The 18,543-nt window shown below is 48.2% G+C and overlaps 1 protein-coding gene across 1 annotated transcript in view; it reads left to right on the forward strand.

Annotated features, from left to right (window-relative positions):
- LOC140735902 (bone morphogenetic protein 1-like) overlaps window positions 1–18,543 on the forward strand; it is a 275,011-nt gene that overhangs the window by 242,342 nt on the left and 14,126 nt on the right. The window contains exons 14-18 of the mRNA XM_073061499.1: window positions 1,486–1,611; window positions 4,881–5,041; window positions 6,474–6,654; window positions 7,806–7,931; window positions 16,196–16,323. Of these exons, the coding sequence (XP_072917600.1) occupies window positions 1,486–1,611; window positions 4,881–5,041; window positions 6,474–6,654; window positions 7,806–7,931; window positions 16,196–16,323 (722 nt within the window). The remainder of the gene's footprint in view (window positions 1–1,485; window positions 1,612–4,880; window positions 5,042–6,473; window positions 6,655–7,805; window positions 7,932–16,195; window positions 16,324–18,543) is intronic.

An 18,543-nucleotide genomic window follows, 5' to 3' on the forward strand; every position in this document is an offset into this window, starting at 1 on the left:
CTAATTCCCTCCTTTGTCTTATGGACCTATGGTCTTGTTTGAGAGTATCACATATTGAGCTCAATTCTCCTCGTATGTGAGTCTCCTCACTACGAGCCGGTGGAGTTCTTTGTAAAACTGTTAGACTTGGCAGTAATCACTGTCTGGCTGTCTGACTCATTTGGATAGACAGTTCTGAATTGATTTGCCAATCCTCATTTGGTTTTGGCCAAAGATGCTCTTGGCTGAGGTAATACAGATCCGCTCAGAGCAGAAATTGTATGCCTACAGTGAGAGAGAGTGCAGATAGAAGAACCTGCGACTTGAGATGCTCTCAGTGTGAGCTAGTCCACGGGTAATGTGTGAATCATGGTTCTCAATTCATGGTCTTCTGAATCTTTGATTCAGAAATAGCCCAGAGTATTGGTATGACATTGAAATGGAATGCTTGCTGTCATCCTTAGAAACCCCTCAGCTTGATCTTTAGAATAAGCAGTGTGTTCGGGTCGGAAGGTCTATTGGGAATGTCTGTACGGTGCACCAGCGAAGCTTACACTAAAGTTGTGGTTCACCAGAATGGAAAATCCACCGGAATGGAAATTCCCAGTGGGTTGGTAGTGTGGAGATTTCACCACAACATTCCACAGATAGTTGGGAAGCTGCGAAGTTTCTGTCATGGTGGTCTTAAACACCAGGATGCCCGATGTGACCCATTTGCTGGCCTGCATCAGCAAACCACAAACGACAGAGAGATCCCGAACACACCTGGAACATCGGCCAGGACTGAGGAAGGGAATCCAGCTTTGTAATCAGACCCGACTTAACTCAGGGGTGTCCACTTAGAACGGGGATGGGGAGGAATTTCTTCAGCCAGAGAGTGGGGAATCTGTGGAATTCATTGCCACAGGTCGCTGTGGTCATTGAGTGTATGTAAAGCAGAGGTTGAGAGATTTTTAATACAACAGGGTGTGAAAGGTTACGTGAAGAAGGCAGGAGAATTGGGTTGAGAGGGAAATGAGTCAGCCATGATCAAATGGTGTAGCAGACTCGATGGTCCATGGCATAAAAAATGTTAGAAGCCTTGAAAAATACTGTAATTTACAGTAAGAAATATATCAAAAATAAATAAGTGGTGCAAAAAGAGAGTAAAATAGAGAGGTGGTGTTCATGGACAGTTCAGAAACCTGATGGCCGAAAGGAAGAAGATGTTCAGAGAGCATTGAGAGTATGTCTTCAGGCCTCTGGGGTTGGATCCTGTAAGAAGCTTGTTCTCCCCGTGACTTCTGGGTGCTCTTGCTTCTTCCCACATTCTGACGGTGGTCGTGCTATGTTGGTGTTGGCGACACTTGCGGTCTTGTGTTGCGTGTGCTTTTGCGTTGACTGCATGGATGTGTGAATGTGTACTTGTGTGTTTGGTGTATGGCTGTGTTTGTCGGGAGCCCCTGTGTGAACAGTCGGGGTCTCTGCTCATTAACAGGTACTGATTCCTTTCCCTCCCTTTTACAGAGGTGGATGAGTGCTCACGGCCTGACAACGGGGGATGTGAGCAGCGCTGCGTAAACACCCTGGGCAGCTACAAGTGTGCCTGCGATCCTGGGTATGAACTCGCCAATGACAAAAGGAGCTGTGAGGGTAAGAGGATCTGTCGAAATCCAGAGTAACACGCACAAAATGCTGGAGGAACTCGGCAGGTCAGACAGTGTCTATGGACAGAGTAACACACACAAAATGCTGGAGGAACTCGGCAGGTCAGACAGTGTCTATGGACAGAGTAACACACACAAAATGCTGGAGGAACTCGGCAGGTCAGACAGTGTCTATGGTCAGAGTAACACACACAAAATGCTGGAGGAACTCAGCAGGTCAGACAGTGTCTATGGACAGAGTAACACACACAAAATGCTGGAGGAACTCAGCAGGTCAGACAGCGTCTATGGTCAGAGTAACACACACAAAATGCTGGAGGAACTCGGCAGGTCAGACAGTGTCTATGGACAGAGTAACACACACAAAATGCTGGAGGAACTCGGCAGGTCAGACAGCGTCTATGGTCAGAGTAACACACACAAAATGCTGGAGGAACTCGGCAGGTCAGACAGCGTCTATGGTCAGAGTAACACACACAAAATGCTGGAGGAACTCGGCAGGTCAGACAGCGTCTATGGACAGAGTAACACACACAAAATGCTGGAGGAACTCGGCAGGTCAGACAGCGTCTATGGACAGAGTAACACACACAAAATGCTGGAGGAACTCGGCAGGTCAGACGGCGTCTATGGACAGAGTAACACACACAAAATGCTGGAGGAACTCGGCAGGTCAGACGGCGTCTACGGACAGAGTAACACACACAAAATGCTGGAGGAACTCGGCAGGTCAGACGGCGTCTACGGACAGAGTAACACACAAAATGCTGGAGGAACTCGGCAGGTCAGACGGCGTCTACGGACAGAGTAACACACACAAAATGCTGGAGGAACTCGGCAGGTCAGACGGCGTCTACGGACAGAGTAACACACACAAAATGCTGGAGGAACTCGGCAGGTCAGACGGCGTCTACGGACAGAGTAACACACACAAAATGCTGGAGGAACTCGGCAGGTCAGACGGTGTCTACGGACAGAGTAACACACACAAAATGCTGGAGGAACTCGGCAGGTCAGACGGCGTCTACGGACAGAGTAACACACACAAAATGCTGGAGGAACTCGGCAGGTCAGACGGCGTCTACGGACAGAGTAACACACACAAAATGCTGGAGGAACTCGGCAGGTCAGACGGCGTCTACGGACAGAGTAACACACACAAAATGCTGGAGGAACTCAGCAGGTCAGACAGCGTCTATGGAAGGGAGGAACAGCTGATGTTTTGGGCTGAGACCCTTCATCGAGTCCAGATGAAGGAATGAAAGGTTTAACATGTGAGGAGTGTTTGATGTCACTAGGCCTGTACTCTTTGGAGTGCGGGCCCAGTGTGGGGATCTCATTGAAAGATACCGGTTACTGAAAAGAACGGGCAGAGTGGACATGCAGAACATGCTTCCGTTAGAAGGAGAGGCTGCAGTCTGAGGACACAACCTCAGAATACCATTGACATGAGGAGGAATTTCTTCAGCCAGACGGTGTTGAATCTTTGGAATTCTTTGCTGTGAAGGCCAAGAAATTGGTATATTTGAGGCAGAGATCAATAGTGTCTAACTGCCTGGACATGGCCCAAGTATGGAGAGACAGAGACTCTGAAGAGGGGGTGACAGTTCACTGACTTTATCGAGAAGTGCTCCAGAATTTAGTGGAAAAGTAAAACAATAGGGTTGTTAACTAAAACACTCAAACTGAAAGTTATGTATCAACACTGTGGCTGGAAGCAATAACTAATAAATACTAAATGGATACTACTCCTTGACAGTGTCAGTCAAAACGGTAGTCCTACATCCCCGACAAGGACAAAGGTAAGTAGGGAGCATAAATGTTGCTGTGCTTATGGTGAAGTCTCGACAAGACTAGAATGAAAAGGAGCGAGTTAGGAGCCACCACAATGAGACAGTAATTAGCTGGAATATGCATACTCACCAGCACAATTGTTGGACCTGTTATGCAGCCCACCTGTGTACGTAGAGACTGCAGCCGAGTCCAAGGATCTGACAGATAGGTTCTTGATTGTTAAGGGAGTGGGGGTGTTTAAGGATTACAGGGAGAAGGTGGGAGAATGGGGATGAAAAAATCCATCAGCAGACGCAGTGGGCTGAATGGCCAAATTCTGCTCCTATGTCTTCTGGTCGTACAAGAAAAGTAGAATGGAATGATTAAAGATGGGAAATAAAATAAAAACATAAAAACTATGCAGAATTTTTGAGTGATCAGTGAAGATCACCCAGTGCTGTATGATTGGACTCTGTCTGACCATCTGGACCAACGTTCCCTCAAATGTTTTTCACAGCTGCACGGACCAACCATTGTTCTGAGCAGGAAATTTTTACGTGGCCTGACAACTGCTATTTAAATGTGATTTTTTTTTGGAATATGAGTTGGTGTCAGCGGGCTGACGGTTTATTAACCCTGAGCTGCTGAATTCCATTCTGTGTTTATTGTTACAATTTGTAATCGTGTTGTAACTAAGACACTGACAATGTAAATACGTTGACATTCTAAAATGTTTCAAAGTAAAGGTTGTTGTATGTTTATTATTTAGAAAATGTATGGATTATATTCATTAACACGTAATTAATTATAGGTTATATCACAATTATATTAACATAGATTTTACATTTATATTAGTATATTTTAAAAATTACAGTGCTGTGCAGAAGTCTTAGGTACGTGTAAAATAACTTGGTCAAACAAAGATGCTTTTAAGAATAATGAAATGAGAAGTTTCTAAATACCAAAAATTACTACAAAGAGTAGGGATCAGTAAACAACTAAATCAAATCAATATTTGGTTTGACCACTCTTTGCCTTTAAACCACATCGATTCTCTTAGGTACACTAATGTGAAGTTTCTTTTTAGAAAATCAGCTGCTATGTTGTTCCAACCTCTTGGAGAAGTTGCAACAGACCTTGGCTGTCTCGCTTCTGTCTCTCCGGGTAATCTCAGACAGACAGCCTTGATTATCTTGAGATCAAGGCTCTGAGGAGGCCATACCATCTGAAACTATTTAAAAAATCTAGAGAGCCTAAGACTTTTGCACAATACTGTATATTAAGATAATTTCCATATGATATTAGCATTATATAAAAGAAAATTCCAGATGCGCGGCAACAAAGGCTATGTGCACGGGAGCATTTCAGTTACCGCGTGGCCTTGCAGCCCTGCAGTGTAGAGGGGCAGAGTGAGCTGGACGTTTGTCCCTTCCAAGACACAACTGTGAGCGTAATTCCCAATCTGTGTTTTGCCGACTGCAGCTGCATGTGGTGGTTTTCTTACCAAGCTCAACGGCTCAATAACCAGCCCTGGGTGGCCGAAAGAATACCCGCCCAACAAGAACTGTGTCTGGCAAGTGGTGGCTCCGACTCAGTACCGCATCTCCCTGCAGTTTGAGTTCTTCGAGATTGAGGGCAACGATGTGAGTCTATACTATTTGGTGACTGTTCATGCTACTGTAACTATGTGTGCTCTGCGCGTTTTGTATTTTGTACTTCGGCCCCAGAGGTTTGTATGGTTGAATGACAATTAATTTGGCATGAACTCGAACCTGACTATACGGAGGGGCGGTGGGAGATTGTGCCTCAGTGGGAGGGGCATAGATAGGATGGGAGGGGGAGGAACACACTCAGTCTTTTTCCTAGGGGTTGGGGAATTGAGAACTAGAGGGCACAGGTTTAAGGTGAGAGATTTAATAGGAATCTGAGAGGTGACTTCTTTTAGACAGAGCACGGTATGTATGTGAAATCTGCATGAGGAGGAATTTCAATGGGAATACAACCTCTGCCCTCATAGTCTCACCATATTGTATACCCACAGTCATAATCAAGGTCTCTGCAGCTAGTTCACATATGCTCAAGGCCTAGGTAGCAGTGCTGAAGATATTCGACAAGTGCAAAGATGAACCCTTTGCAATTCCCATGCTATTTGGTGCCAGAAGCATAGCGATACTTGCGGGCTGCCCCCAGCACATCCTCAGAGTGTGTTGGTTGTTAACGCAAAATACACATTTCACTGTATGTATCAATATACATGTGCTAAGTAAAGCTAATCTCCCATGTAATGTTGATCCCTGTTTACGCCGCTGATGGGAATCTGGCATTAACAGCTCTGCAGGAACACCCACAAAATGCTGGAGGAACTCAGCAGGTCAGGCAGAGTCTATGGAGAGGGTTAAGCGGTAGATGTTTCGGGCCGAGACCCTTCATCGCAATTGGAGAATGAAGGGGAGGAGGGGAAGGAGTACAAGCTGAAAGGTGATAAATGGGACAAGGTGGGGAGGAAAAGCGGGATGAAATAAGAAGAGGGAGGTGAGAGGTGGAGGAGGTAAAGGGAGGAATCTGATGGAAGTGTCAAGAGGACCATGGGAGAAAAGGAAGGAGGAGGGGTACTGGAGGGGGGGGGGGTGTTTAATAGGCATCTGAGAAGAGAAGAGGTATGAAGGGAGCCAGAGAGGGGAATGGAAGAAGAGAAGATTACTGTAGGTTAGAGAAATCAACGATCATGCCATCAGGTTGGAGGGTACCCACTCCTATTCTATCATGTCTGTCCACAGCCTCCTCGGCTGCAATGATGAGGTCATTCTCAGGTGTGAGGAGCAACACCTCATGTTCAGTCATGTGATCTCATGGAAACTTGGGGCTAGAGCAAGGATTCTCAACCGGGGATCTGTGAACCCCTTGCTGAATGGTATTGGTCCATGGCTTAATAAAGATCGGGAGCCCCTGCTCTGGAGGGAGGTACAGATACTTTAGCTGTTGTGCTCTGCCTGCCATGTCCTCGTGTTCTGATGTGGTGTGTTCTACGTTCCTCTGACTTGAACGATCTCACCATTGGCAACTGTTGGTGTCCAGGTCTGTAAGTACGATTACGTGGAAGTGCGCAGCGGCCTCTCAGCTGACTCGAAGCTGCACGGGAAGTTCTGTGGAGCGGAGAAACCCGAAGTGATCACATCCCAGTACAACAACATGAGGATAGAGTTTAAATCTGACAACACCGTTTCCAAGAAAGGTTTCAAGGCCCACTTCTTTTCTGGTACGTAATGTTGACATTAAACCTCCCTCCCTTGTGCTTGCCTTTCTTTCCCCTGACACCTGCCTTAAAGATCAGAGGGTACCTGAGGGCCAACCTTTCCACTCAGCAGGTAGTGAGTAGACAGAACGAGCTGCGTTCTTGTGGGAGTAGTTGAGGCAGATACATTCATCATCATCATTATGTGCTGTGTTGTATGATGTGGGCGATCATGATCTTATTCATGACCATGATTGTTCTTGGCAAATTTTTCTACAAAAGTGGTTTGCCATTGTCTTCTTCTGGGCAGTGTCTTTACAAGACGGGTGACCCCAGCCATTATCAATACTCTTCAGAGATTGTCTGCCTGGCGTCAGTGGTCACATAACCAGGACTTGTGATCTGCACCAGCTGCTCATAGGACCGTCCACCACCTGCTCCCATGGCTTCACGTGACCCTGATCGGGGGCTAAGCAGGTGCTACACCTTGCCCAAGGGTGACCTGCAGGCCAGCAGAGGGTAGGAGCACCTCACACCTCCATTGGCAGAGGCATACCTCCACCCTGCCACCCTCCAGTACATTAGTTTCATTTAAGAAGCACTTGGAGGGGTGGGATTTATGGACTAAATGCAGGAAGATGGGACCAGCTGGGTAGGCACCATTATTGGAATGGACTGGTTGGGCCGAAGGGCATCTGTCTGTGTGGTATTGCTCTGTGACTCTAATGCCAGCTGTAAAACATGAACCTGGAACTGTACAGCACTGTGCAGGCCCTTCGGCCCGCAATGTTAGTCCACTCCCAAATCAGTCTTACCCTGGAGTTCCCAACCTTGCTAATGCCATGGACCTCTCCCATTAACTGTTGGGAACCCTGGTCTAACCCTTTCCACCTTCGTTTTCCTGTCATTCCAGAGGGTATCTAAGAATCCCTTAAGTATCCTTAATGCACCTGCTTCTGCAACCAGTGTGAGCAGTGTGTCCCATGCTCCGATCACTCACTGTGTGAAAAAACTTACTCTAACATTCACCCCTCCACAAACTTTCCTCCAATCATCTTTAAACTATGTCCACTCATAGTAGCCATTACCACCCTGGGTAACAGCTGATAATTTGTGCTGAGTTTGCAGTTTTACTGGACTGTGACTTCAATTTTCTTTTTGCTCCTATCCCTCAGACAAAGATGAGTGTTCAAAGGAAAATGGCGGTTGTCAGCACGAGTGCGTTAACACCTTTGGGAGTTACTCCTGTCAGTGCCGCAGCGGCTTTGTGCTGCATGAAAACAAGCACGACTGCAAAGAAGGTAGGTGATTGTCGACAGCTCTGACCCTCCGTACGGTGCAAGGTGGGTGGGTGATTGTCGACAGCTCTGACCCTCTGTACGTTGCAAGGTGGGTGGGTGATTGTCGACAGCTCTGACCCTCTGTACGGTGCAAGGTGGGTGGGTGATTGTCGACAGCTCTGACCCTCTGTACGTTGCAAGGTGGGTGGGTGATTGTCGACAGTGCTGAGCCTCTGTACGGTGCGAGGTGGGTGGGTGATTGTCGACAGCTCTGACCCTCTGTACGGGGCAAGGTGGGTGGGTGATTGTCGACAGCTCTGACCCTCCGTACGGTGCAATGTGGGTGGGTGATTGTCGACAGTGCTGACCCTCCGTACGGTGCAAGGTGGGTGGGTGATTGTCGACAGCTCTGACCCTCCGTACGGTGCAAGGTGGGTGGGTGATTGTCGACAGTGCTGACCCTCCGTACGGTGCAAGGTGGGTGGGTGATTGTCGACAGCTCTGACCCTCCGTACGGTGCAAGGTGGGTGGGTGATTGTCGACAGCTCTGACCCTCCGTACGGTGCAAGGTGTGTGGGTGATTGTCGACAGTGCTGACCCTCTGTACGGTGCAAGGTGGGTGGGTGATTGTCGACAGTGCTGACCCTCTGTACGGTGCAAGGTGGGTGGGTGATTGTCGACAGTGCTGACCCTCCGTACGGTGCAATGTGGGTGGGTGATTGTCGACAGCTCTGACCCTCTGTACGTTGCAAGGTGGGTGGGTGATTGTCGACAGTGCTGAGCCTCTGTACGGTGCGAGGTGGGTGGGTGATTGTCGACAGCTCTGACCCTCTGTACGGGGCAAGGTGGGTGGGTGATTGTCGACAGCTCTGACCCTCCGTACGGTGCAAGGTGGGTGGGTGATTGTCGACAGCTCTGACCCTCCGTACGGTGCAAGGTGTGTGGGTGATTGTCGACAGTGCTGACCCTCTGTACGGTGCAAGGTGGGTAGGTGATTGTCGACAGTGCTGAGCCTCTGTACGGTGCGAGGTGGGTGGGTGATTGTCGACAGCTCTGACCCTCTGTACGGGGCAAGGTGGGTGGGTGATTGTCGACAGCTCTGACCCTCCGTACGGTGCAAGGTGGGTGGGTGATTGTCGACAGCTCTGACCCTCTGTACGGTGCAAGGTGTGTGGGTGATTGTCGACAGCTCTGACCCTCTGTACGGTGCAAGGTGGGTGGGTGATTGTCGACAGTGCTGACCCTCCGTACGGTGCAAGGTGGGTGGGTGATTGTCGACAGCTCTGACCCTCCGTACGGTGCAAGGTGGGTGGGTGATTGTCGACAGTGCTGACCCTCTGTACGGTGCAAGGTGGGTGGGTGATTGTCGACAGCTCTGACCCTCTGTACGGTGCAAGGTGGGTGGGTGATTGTCGACAGCTCTGACCCTCTGTACGGTGCAAGGTGGGTGGGTGATTGTCGACAGCTCTGACCCTCTGTATGGTGAAAGGTGGGTGGGTGATTGTCGACAGTGCTGACCCTCTGTACGGTGCAAGGTGGGTGGGTGATTGTCGACAGCTCTGACCCTCTGTACGGTGCAAGGTGGGTGGGTGATTGTCGACAGTGCTGACCCTCCGTACGGTGCAAGGTGGGTGGGTGATTGTCGACAGCTCTGACCCTCTGTACGGTGCAAGGTGGGTGGGTGATTGTCGACAGTGCTGACCCTCTGTACGGTGCAAGGTGGGTGGGTGATTGTCGACAGCTCTGACCCTCCGTACGGTGCAAGGTGGGTGGGTGATTGTCGACAGCTCTGACCCTCTGTACGGTGCAAGGTGGGTGGGTGATTGTCGACAGTGCTGACCCTCCGTACGGTGCAAGGTGGGTGGGTGATTGTCGACAGCTCTGACCCTCTGTACGGTGCAAGGTGGGTGGGTGATTGTCGACAGTGCTGACCCTCCGTACGGTGCAAGGTGGGTGGGTGATTGTCGACAGCTCTGACCCTCTGTACGGTGCAAGGTGGGTGGGTGATTGTCGACAGCTCTGACCCTCCGTACGGTGCAAGGTGGGTGGGTGATTGTCGACAGTGCTGACCCTCTGTACGGTGCAAGGTGGGTGGGTGATTGTCGACAGCTCTGACCCTCTGTACGGTGCAAGGTGGGTGGGTGATTGTCGACAGCTCTGACCCTCTGTACGGTGCAAGGTGGGTGGGTGATTGTCGACAGCTCTGACCCTCTGTACGGTGCAAGGTGGGTGGGTGATGATCGACAGCTCTGACCCTCCGTACGGTGCAAGGTGGGTGGGTGATTGTCGACAGCTCTGACCCTCCGTACGGTGCAAGGTGGGTGGGTGATTGTCGACAGTGCTGACCCTCCGTACGGTGCAAGGTGGGTGGGTGATTGTCGACAGCTCTGACCCTCCGTACGGTGCAAGGTGGGTGGGTGATTGTCGACAGCTCTGACCCTCCGTACGGTGCAAGGTGGGTGGGTGATTGTCGACAGCGCTGACCCTCCGTACGGTGCAAGGTGGGTGGGTGATTGTCGACAGCTCTGACCCTCCGTACGGTGCAAGGTGGGTGGGTGATTGTGGACAGTGCTGACCCTCTGTACGGTGCAAGGTGGGTGGGTGATTGTCGACAGCTCTGACCCTCCGTACGGTGCAAGGTGGGTGGGTGATTGTCGACAGCTCTGACCCTCTGTACGGTGCAAGGTGGGTGGGTGATTGTCGACAGCTCTGACCCTCTGTACGGTGCAAGGTGGGTGGGTGATTGTCGACAGCTCTGACCCTCTGTATGGTGAAAGGTGGGTGGGTGATTGTCGACAGTGCTGACCCTCTGTACGGTGCAAGGTGGGTGGGTGATTGTCGACAGCTCTGACCCTCTGTACGGTGCAAGGTGGGTGGGTGATTGTCGACAGTGCTGACCCTCCGTACGGTGCAAGGTGGGTGGGTGATTGTCGACAGCTCTGACCCTCTGTACGGTGCAAGGTGGGTGGGTGATTGTCGACAGCTCTGACCCTCTGTACGGTGCAAGGTGGGTGGGTGATTGTCGACAGCTCTGACCCTCTGTACGGTGCAAGGTGGGTGGGTGATTGTCGACAGTGCTGACCCTCTGTACGGTGCAAGGTGGGTGGGTGATTGTCGACAGTGCTGACCCTCTGTACGGTGCAAGGTGGGTGGGTGATTGTCGACAGTGCTGACCCTCCGTACGGTGCAATGTGGGTGGGTGATTGTCGACAGTGCTGACCCTCTGTACGGTGCAAGGTGGGTGGGTGATTGTCGACAGTGCTGACCCTCTGTACGGTGCAAGGTGGGTGGGTGATTGTCGACAGTGCTGACCCTCCGTACGGTGCAATGTGGGTGGGTGATTGTCGACAGTGCTGACCCTCCGTACGGTGCAAGGTGGGTGGGTGATTGTCGACAGCTCTGACCCTCTGTACGGTGCAAGGTGGGTGGGTGATTGTGGACAGCTCTGACCCTCTGTACGGTGCAAGGTGGGTGGGTGATTGTCGACAGCTCTGACCCTCTGTACGGTGCAAGGTGGGTGGGTGATTGTCGACAGTGCTGACCCTCTGTACGGTGCAAGGTGGGTGGGTGATTGTCGACAGTGCTGACCCTCTGTACGGTGCAAGGTGGGTGGGTGATTGTCGACAGTGCTGACCCTCCGTACGGTGCAATGTGGGTGGGTGATATTGTTGAGCAGCCCTGAGTGTTTGGGTGCAAAGTGGGTGGTGCACCCTATCCTCGTTATATGCTGGGGATATGTTCCTCGCAGTCGACGCATAATGTGAAATCATATAATGCGAATAATTATTTAAATGGAGAAAATAGGGATGCGTTCCAGAGGCTTGCTTAATATGTTTTATCTGTAATTTATTCACATTTCCATATCAATACGACACAAAAGTAGTACCACAAGGCAACATTTATATTATATTTCATCAATTTAAGGTAATATTCAATGTAATAAAACATAGAAAGTTAACATACTAGGGTGTGCAGTACTCACCGACAGTGGCAGGTGTGTTCGCTCCGGGAGATGAGTGAGTGTTGTGGTGTCGGGCAGCTTTACATGGAGAAAGTGGACATCGAGCACAGCAAGGGGTGAAGGAAGACTCACAGAACGGCAACAGGAGATGACACTGGTTTGAAGAAAGTGGTGAAGGTTGTTTGCTTGGCAGCTTTTTGTTTCTCAGCATAAATTTGCTTGTAGGGAAGAAGGATTGACATCAGGGAACTATTGAAATGCTGACTCCGTTCTAAACATGGGTCCATGTCCATCACCATTTGCACCAAGTGTTCCAACTTCCACCATTCCCTCACCGTTGGTAAACTCCCGGGATTTTCAAAATCGTCTGTTGCTTGCAGCATCTGAGAGATAGATCACCGTAAAAAAAAACTTGAATGTGGATCACACCTTGGTCGAGTGGCTGAATCAGCGATGTTGTGTTAGGCGGCAGGAAATGCACTGTTATTTTACGATGAATGCTGCCCAAATGTTTAGGATGGGCTGGTGATTTGTCAAGCAACAGAAAAACTGTAAAGGTAAGATTCTGTTCCAGGCAGTAGCGTCCCAGAGCTGTGTTACCTTCACCTGATGCCGCGCTGTTTATAATTTCCAACTTTTTTTCAAACGTTTAAGTGGTTCTCTGACACTCGGCTGATGGCCCAGGACATGAAATTGGACGCTTAGGAGGCATAGTTAAATATTTCAAGCACAAAATCACTGCACTGTAGGTAAAACCAACAAAAGTTTAAGAGCGCAAGATCGCACATCTACACCTTGCCAAAACCAATGCGAGACTGGTGGGAGTGAAACTGTGAGGCGCGCACACCTGACTTGTATTGGTGGGAAAGCGGTGCTTCTCGTCCCAACAGTGAGACAGTGAGGCGCACACCTGACTTGTATTGGCAGAAAAGCGGTGTTTCTTGTCCCAACTGTGAGGGGAGCGCACCTGACTTGTATTGGCAGGAAAGCAGAGCTCCTGGCATAACTGTGAGTTTTGGATGCACATACGTTGGTAGAAATAGGTTCCTCACATGACTGTGAATCCGCATAGTATGAAGATGCATGTAACGAGGATGGGGCGTACTGTCGACAGCTCTGAGTCTCTGTATGGTTCAAGGAAGGTGGGTGATGTTGTTGAGCAGTTCTGCACCTTTGTTATTGACCTTGAAAATGATGGTACCCCGCTTCACCAGCGATTTCAGAATGACATTTGCTGTGTTCACTTATAGATAGATAGATAGATAGATACTTTATTCATCCCCATGGGGAAATTCAACTTTTTTTCCAATGTCCCATACACTTGTTGTAGCAAAACTAATTACATATAATACTTAACTCAGTAAAAAATATGATATGCATCTAAATCACCGTCTCAAAAAGCATTAATAATAGCTTTTAAAAAGTTCTTAAGTCCTGGCGGTAGAATTGTAAAGCCTAATGGCATTGGGGAGTATTGACCTCTTCATCCTGTCTGAGGAGCATTGCATCGATAGTAACCTGTCACTGAAACTGCTTCTCTGTCTCTGGATGGTGCTATGTAGAGGATGTTCAGAGTTATCCATAATTGACCGTAGCCTACTCAGCGCCCTTCGCTCAGCTACCGATGTTAAACTCTCCAGTACTTTGCCCACGACAGAGCCCGCCTTCCTTACCAGCTTATTAAGACGTGAGGCGTCCCTCTTCTTAATGCTTCCTCCCCAACACGCCACCACAAAGAAGAGGGCGCTCTCCACAACTGACCTATAGAACATCTTCAGCATCTCACTACAGACATTGAATGACGCCAACCTTCTTAGGAAGTACATTCGACTCTGTGCCTTCCTGCACAAGGCATCTGTGTTGGCAGTCCAGTCAAGCTTCTCGTCTAACTGTACTCCCAGATACTTGTAGGTCTTAACCTGCTCCACACGTTCTCCATTAATAAAAATCAATTATGCACCATAAACTTTGTACTGGAAACTTCTATGAGTCTAGAACAAAGAAATGAGCAGGAAAATAATCATTATGGACACTACCCAGCCTGCAAATTGCCTTTCCCAAAAGCTCTGTTCTGGAAAGCTCTATAGGGCTATTAAAACAAAAATTTCATGCCACCTTAAAAGTTCCTTCTCCCAGACAGTTAATCTGATCAACCATTCTAGTGAGCTCCCCCCACCCACTCTGTCTATTACCCCTGTCACTGCAATGTGAACACTTTAAACTACCTATTACAATTCTATTTACATTATAAATATATGTTGCCATTTATGTATTTACTTACATTTTATTCCATATTTGTATATCTAACTTTATTTTATATAATTCTTTATAATTATTGAATGTTGCTGTTTTTGTTGCATCTCGCCAACACACCACAGCAATTCCTAATATATGTATGTACAGTAGCTAGGATGCCCAAGACTTTTGCACGGTGCTGTATTGGTCAATGTGGGGCAGAGGGTAAGTTTATAAATCTGGCACGTGCAGCGCTGCAGGAGGAGTGTGGGACAGGTGGCAGAGAAGGAGTGCCAGGTGCAGGGGTTGGCACAGATGCAGACACACCCAGTCCTGAGAAAGCAGGCAAGGTTATTTGATACCAAACAATTGATTATTAATCCTTACAGAATGTCTCTCTTGTGCTTTCCACTCCGTCCCTTCTCCCTTCCCCCTTTCCCAACCATGATTCCTCTCTCCCTGGCCCCTTCCCACTCTCAGTCCCTAACAGAGACACATAGCAGAATCAGGTTTATCATCACTCACAGATGTCATGAAATTTGTTTTTTTTGTGATAGCAGAACAGCACAATACATAAAATTACAACAGTACTATGCAAATGTTTTAGGCACCCTATATATATATGTGTCTTAGACTTTTGCACAGTATTTTGTATAAATATCATTATATATTCCAAAATCCAAAATGCTTCTGGCCCCAAGAATGTCTAAGGGATGGCTTTTTAGAACAGCTTGTTGCTGAGCCCACTAGGGGATCAGTTGTGCTGTATTGGGTGTTGTGCAATGATCTGGAAGTGATTAGAGAGCTTAAGGTTAAGGAACACTAGGAAGCAGTGATTACAATATGATCAAGTTCACTTTGAAATTTGAGTAGGAGAAACTAAATCCCACTGTGTTGGTATTTCAGTGGAATAAAGGAAATTACAATGGCATGAGAGAGGAACTGGCCAAAGTTGACTGGAAAGGGGCACTAGCAGGAAGGACAGCAGAGCAGCAATGGCTGGAGTTTCTGCGAAAAACGAGAGAAGTGCAAGACAGATACATTCCAAATAAGAAAAAAATTTCAAATGGAAGAAGGACACTACCGTGGCTGACAAGTGAAGTCAGAGCCAAAGTAAAAGCAAAAAGAGGGCATACAAGGAAGCCAGAGCTAGTTGGAAGATAGAGGATTGGGAAGGATTTAAAAACTTGCAGAAGGAAACTAAGAAGGTCATTACGAAGGAAAAGATTTTTACGTACATAAAGGGTAAATAAAGGATATGGGGAGAAAACAGGGGAGTGGGGATGACTGGAAGAATTGGATGGACCAAATGGCCTACTTCTGCTCCTATATCTTATGTTCTTATGGATAAGGGGTACTAACTTGTACACGTAAATGTATATGGCAAATAATAGTGATCCTTGCTCTTTGAGTCGAATGTCCACAAAAGATTCCTGGTCATCATAATATGGGAATAGCTCACAAGTACCATTAAGTATGATTTTCCACCTGCAGCTGAAGTGGTCCCTACATGACCACACTGTTAGATTACCGCTCATTTTCTGATCCTTCAGCTTCTTCCGGGAGTCAGGAATGACGGGCAGTCTTAATTCCAAGATTTCAGTTTATTTTAGAGTAAAAAAACCATACAAATACAATGCAAACTAAATGAAGAGCTGAGAAACGATGCTTAGAGGGAATTATTGCTGAAGGGTATAAGACAAAGGATGGAGTTTCTGAAAAATCTTTCACTTTTCTAGATAAGAGAAATTCCTTAGATAGAAATAACTTAGTTACTAGGCTACATAATTAAAACAATTACACCAGATGGGTAATGCACCAATGGAAAGTGAGAAAGGTGACAAACCATTAGTTTAGCTGCTATGCCGCTTTCTGCCTGTGATTGTGAAAAATGCATGGGTTTGTTAAAAAGTACAAATTTTATAAAAAGTATTGTTTAAAAAAACAGTGGTTTCCAATGGCTCCCTCATTTAACTCTTCATACTCTGTAGATGTTGCTCTCGAGTAAGTGGTAGGCTGGATGCATCTTGGGATTGCAAGGACTAACTCAGTGGTGGGAACTGACATGTCATTGTGTGATTGCTTGCAGCCGGGTGTGAGCACAAAATCAACAGTGTTTCTGGGATCATCACCAGCCCTAACTGGCCTGACAAGTACACCAGCCGCAAGGAGTGTACCTGGGAGATTGTAACCACACCTGGGCATCGCGTGAAACTGGTAAGAAATGAGTTTAGCCAACGTGCAATCAGTGGCCACTTTATCAGGTGCCTCCTGTCCCTAATAAAGTAGCCATTAAGTGTATTTCTGTATGTTCTTGTTTTCTGCTGCTGTAGCCCATCCATTTCAAGTTTCGACATTCAGAGATGCTCTTCTGCACACCACCATTGTAACGTGTGGTTACTGAGTTACTGTCACCTTCCTGTCAGTTTAAACCAGTCTGGCCATTCTCCTCTGACCTCTCTCATTAACAAGGCGGTTTCACCCACAGAACTGCTGCTCACTAGATGCTTTTTGTTTCTCGCACCATTCTCTGTGAACTCTACAGACTGTTGTGTGTGAAAATCCCATGAGATCAGTGTTTCTGAGGTACTCGAAGCACCCCTTCTGGCACCAACAATCATTCCGTGGTCACTTAGATCACGTTTCTTCCCCATTCCGATGTTTGGTGTTCATCAGGTTGTTGACTTTTGCACATTGGTTGTTTGGCTGTCCTGTTGGGTGCAGTCTTTCATTGATTCTATTGTGTTTCTTGGAGTTACTGTGTATGCCTGCAAAAATGAATCTCAGCATTGTATATGGTGACATATATGTACTTTGAACTTTGACCATGTCTGCATGCTTTTATGTGTTGAGTTGCTGCCACAAGATTGGCTGATTAGATGTTTGCAATAACAAGTAGGTGGACAGGTGTACCTAATCAGGTGGCCACTGAGTGTAGAAGGGGTTAATAAGGGTTCAGTGTCAGAGTGAGGCTTGGATAAAAGATGAGTATTTCTCTATACCACCAGTCTGTTGACATCCACCATCTTTAATGGTTGCAATGACATTGAAGGAAGACGGAGTCACAGGAGACTGGGTCTCCAGGTTCAATCCTATCCTTGGGTACAGTCTGTATCAGCTTGCACATTCTACATGCTGTCTCCTCACTACCACCATCGGGTAGTGGATACAGGAGTATTACATCCCACACCACCTGGTTCAGGAACAGTTATTACCTCTCAACCATTAGGTCCCACATCACCAGATTCAGGAACAGTTATTACCCCTCAACCATCAGGTCCCACATCACCTGGTTCAGGAACAGTTATTACCCCTCAACCGTCAGGTCTCACACCACCAGGTTCAGGAACAGTTATTATCCCTCAACCATCAGATCCCACACCACCAGGTTCAGGAACAGTAATTACCCCTCAACCATCAGGTCCCACACCACCAGGTTCAGGAACAGTTATTACCCCTCAACCATCAGGTCCCACACCACCAGGTTCAGGGACAGTTATTACCCCTCAACCATCAGGTCCCACACCACCAGGTTCAGGGACAGTTATTACCCCTCAACCATCAGGTCCCACACCACCAGGTTCAGGAACAGTTATTACCCCTCAACCATCAGGTCCCACACCACCAGGTTCAGGGACAGTTATTACCCCTCAACCATCAGGTCCCACACCACCAGGTTCAGGGACAGTTATTACCCCTCAACCATCAGGTCCCACACCACCAGGTTCAGGAACAGTTATTACCCCTCAACCATCAGGTCCCACACCACCAGGTTCAGGGACAGTTATTACCCCTCAACCATCAGGTCCCACACCACCAGGTTCAGGAACAGTTATTACCCCTCAACCATCAGGTCCCACACCACCAGGTTCAGGGACAGTTATTACCCCTCAACCATCAGGTCCCACACCACCAGGTTCAGGGACAGTTATTACCCCTCAACCATCAGGTCCCACACCACCAGGTTCAGGAACAGTTTGAGAATATGTACACGACGCTGGAAGAACTCAGCAGGTCAGGCAGCATCCGTGAGAAAAGAGTAGCCAACGTTTCGGGCCGAGACCCTTCATCAGGAATGGGGGGGGAAGAGAGGGCCGAAGCCCAGTAATAAAGATAGGGGAAGGGGGAAGGGCTAGAGGCGCCAGGTGGAGAACCAATCAGAGGAAGGATAAAGGGGGGAGGGGATAAGCATGAAAGAACTGTAGAGGTAAAGGAGCAGAAAGTTGAAAGGGGAGAGAGGCAGAGAGGGACCTGGGATAGGGGAAGGGGGAGGGGGAGGGAATTACCGGAAATTGGAGAATTCAATGTTCATACCACCAGGCTGGAGGCTACCCAGACGGCAGATGAGGTGTTGCTCCTCCAACCTGAGTTTGGCCTCATCATGGCAGTAGAGGAGGCCATGTATGGACATATCTAGATGGGAGTGAGAGGCAGAGT

Source organism: Hemitrygon akajei, chromosome 1 (assembly GCF_048418815.1).
Source record: "Hemitrygon akajei chromosome 1, sHemAka1.3, whole genome shotgun sequence".
Lineage (NCBI taxonomy): Eukaryota > Metazoa > Chordata > Chondrichthyes > Myliobatiformes > Dasyatidae > Hemitrygon > Hemitrygon akajei.